This window comes from Rhea americana, unplaced genomic scaffold, assembly GCF_003343005.1.
Source record: "Rhea americana isolate MKP2758 unplaced genomic scaffold, rheAme1 scaffold_554, whole genome shotgun sequence".
Taxonomy (NCBI): domain Eukaryota; kingdom Metazoa; phylum Chordata; class Aves; order Rheiformes; family Rheidae; genus Rhea; species Rhea americana.
Window position 1 is genome coordinate 108,217 of NW_028186706.1, and position 2,039 is coordinate 110,255.

At 68.4% G+C, this 2,039-nt stretch overlaps 1 protein-coding gene across 1 annotated transcript in view; it reads right to left on the reverse strand.

Annotated features, from left to right (window-relative positions):
- The window catches only part of GGCX (gamma-glutamyl carboxylase), a 5,460-nt gene extending 4,747 nt beyond the window's left edge, over positions 1–713 (reverse strand). Inside the window, exon 1 of the mRNA XM_085318822.1 lies at positions 551–713. Coding sequence (XP_085174948.1) covers positions 551–563 — 13 coding nt within the window. The 5' untranslated portion in view covers positions 564–713. The remainder of the gene's footprint in view (positions 1–550) is intronic.
- Positions 714–2,039: the final 1,326 nt, after the last annotated feature.

Here is a 2,039-nt window from a genome sequence, read left to right on the forward strand (position 1 = left end):
CGCCGGGCCGGGCCGGGCCGGGGCTGCCGGGCCGGGAAGGGGAAGTGGCAGCGGCGCCGTTGGGCGCCTCCGCCCGGGGTGGGGAGGGGGCTTGGGTGGCTGCCCGGGCTCTGTGTAGGACCCTTGAGGGTGCATATGGGTCCCTGTGGGGTGCCCGGGGGCTTTGTGTGTGGGTGCCCAGCGTGTGTGCTGGGGTGCCAGGGGGGCCGGGTGCCCACYCTGACGCCCGCGGGTGGGTGTCCGGAGTCCTATGTAGGGTGACCAGGGTGCATATGGGGTCCCTGTGGGGTGTGTATGCGGTCCATATAGGGTCCCTATAGGGTGTTCAGAGGCCCTATGGGGTGCCCAAGGTCCATGTAGGATGCCCAGGGTGCATATGGGTCCCTGTGGGGTGCCCAGGTTCCACATGAGTGCACGTAGGGTGCCCAGGCTCTACATGGGGTGCTCAACTCCCCTGCCTGGGTCTGTGCTGGGGCCATGCGGGGTGCCYGGGGGCCGTGCCTGGGTGCCCAGTGTGTGTGCTGGGGTGCCAGGGGGGCCGGGTGCCCACCCTGACGCCCCATGTGGTGTTGTGGCAGGCGGGCAGCGAGCGGGTGCGGGACCTGCAGAGCGAGGTGGAGGGCGTCAAGACCATCATGACGCAGAACGTGGAGCGTATCCTGGCGCGGGGCGAGAACCTCGACCACCTCCGTAACAAGACCGAGGACCTGGAGGCCACGGTTAGGGGTCCAGCGGGTGCCACGCACCCTGCTTGCAGAGCCTGGCGGGGTGGGGGGACACACAACACCCCCATGGATGTCCAGTGCTGGACAYGCCCGGAGGGAACATGGGGGTGGGTGGGTGCAGGGCCTCCAAATGCATGCAGGGTCCCCAAAGTGGGTGCTGGGTCCGTGGCATGGGCAGAGGATCCCCGAAGTGGCACCGGGTCCGCTGGGTGGACACAGGGTCCCTAAGTGGGTGCAGGTCCTGGGGGTTGGCACCGAGTCCCTGAGCGAGAGCAGGGACCAGCGTGGCGCCAGGTTCCCAGATGGGTGCAGGGTGCCCCAGGTGGGTGCAGAGTCCCTAAGGTGGTGCAGGGTCTTTGGTGCAAAGCTCAGGGTGGTGGGGTGACCACTAGGTCCCTAGGGTGGGTGCAGGGTCCCCAGGATGGCAACAGGTCCCCAAGTGGTCCCTGAGGTGCAGGGCACAGGGTCATGGGATGGGCGTAGGGTCCCCTGGGTAGCACCAGTTCCAGCACCCCAAGCCCCGTGCCCGCCTCTGCCCACAGTCAGAGCATTTCAAGACAACGTCGCAGAAGGTGGCCCGCAAGTACTGGTGGAAGAACCTGAAGCTGCTGCTCATCCTTGGCCTCGTGGGCGCCATCATCCTCATCCTCATCATCCTCCTTGCCACGGGCGTCATCCCCACCTAGAGGCGCCGCGCCAGGCATCCACTGCGCGTGCCTTTGGGGAGGCCAAGGTGCCCAGCGGGTGCCCGGGTGCTGTGCCTCCCCCCTGCCACCATCTCGTGTTTCCCCGTGTCCGCGGGCAATACAGCGAGTCCGGATGAGAGGCGTGTGTGGGGCCGCCGGGCGCCGTGCCGCGCCGCGCTGCGCCGCGCCGGGGGGAGCCGTGCCAGGAGGGCAGCTGGCGCCGGGTGGGGACAAAGGACGCAGTGTGTCAGTCGGCGCCATGCCGGGGGCCCGCGCCTCAGTTAGGGGATGAGGGTGGGGGGAGGGATGGCCGCCCCACGCCTCCCTGCGGGGTAGAGGGGGGCACCTGGGGGTCTAGACCGGGGGCACCTACATTTCTGGTGGTGCTGGGTGGATCCAGGTGTTTGGAGGGGGGATCACTCTTCTGTGGGGCTGGGTGGGGGGAGGACCCCAGGGGTCCAGGCCTGGTGTGTGGGTGGCACCTAGTGTTGGGGGCAGACCCATGTTTCCGAGATGGAGGGGGCAGAGGGAGCCCAGGCATCCGGGCTGGTGAGACCCGTGTCTCTAGGCTTGGTGGGTGTCCAGGGGCACCTACATTTCCAGGCAGGACCTAGGGGTCTGGGGTGCC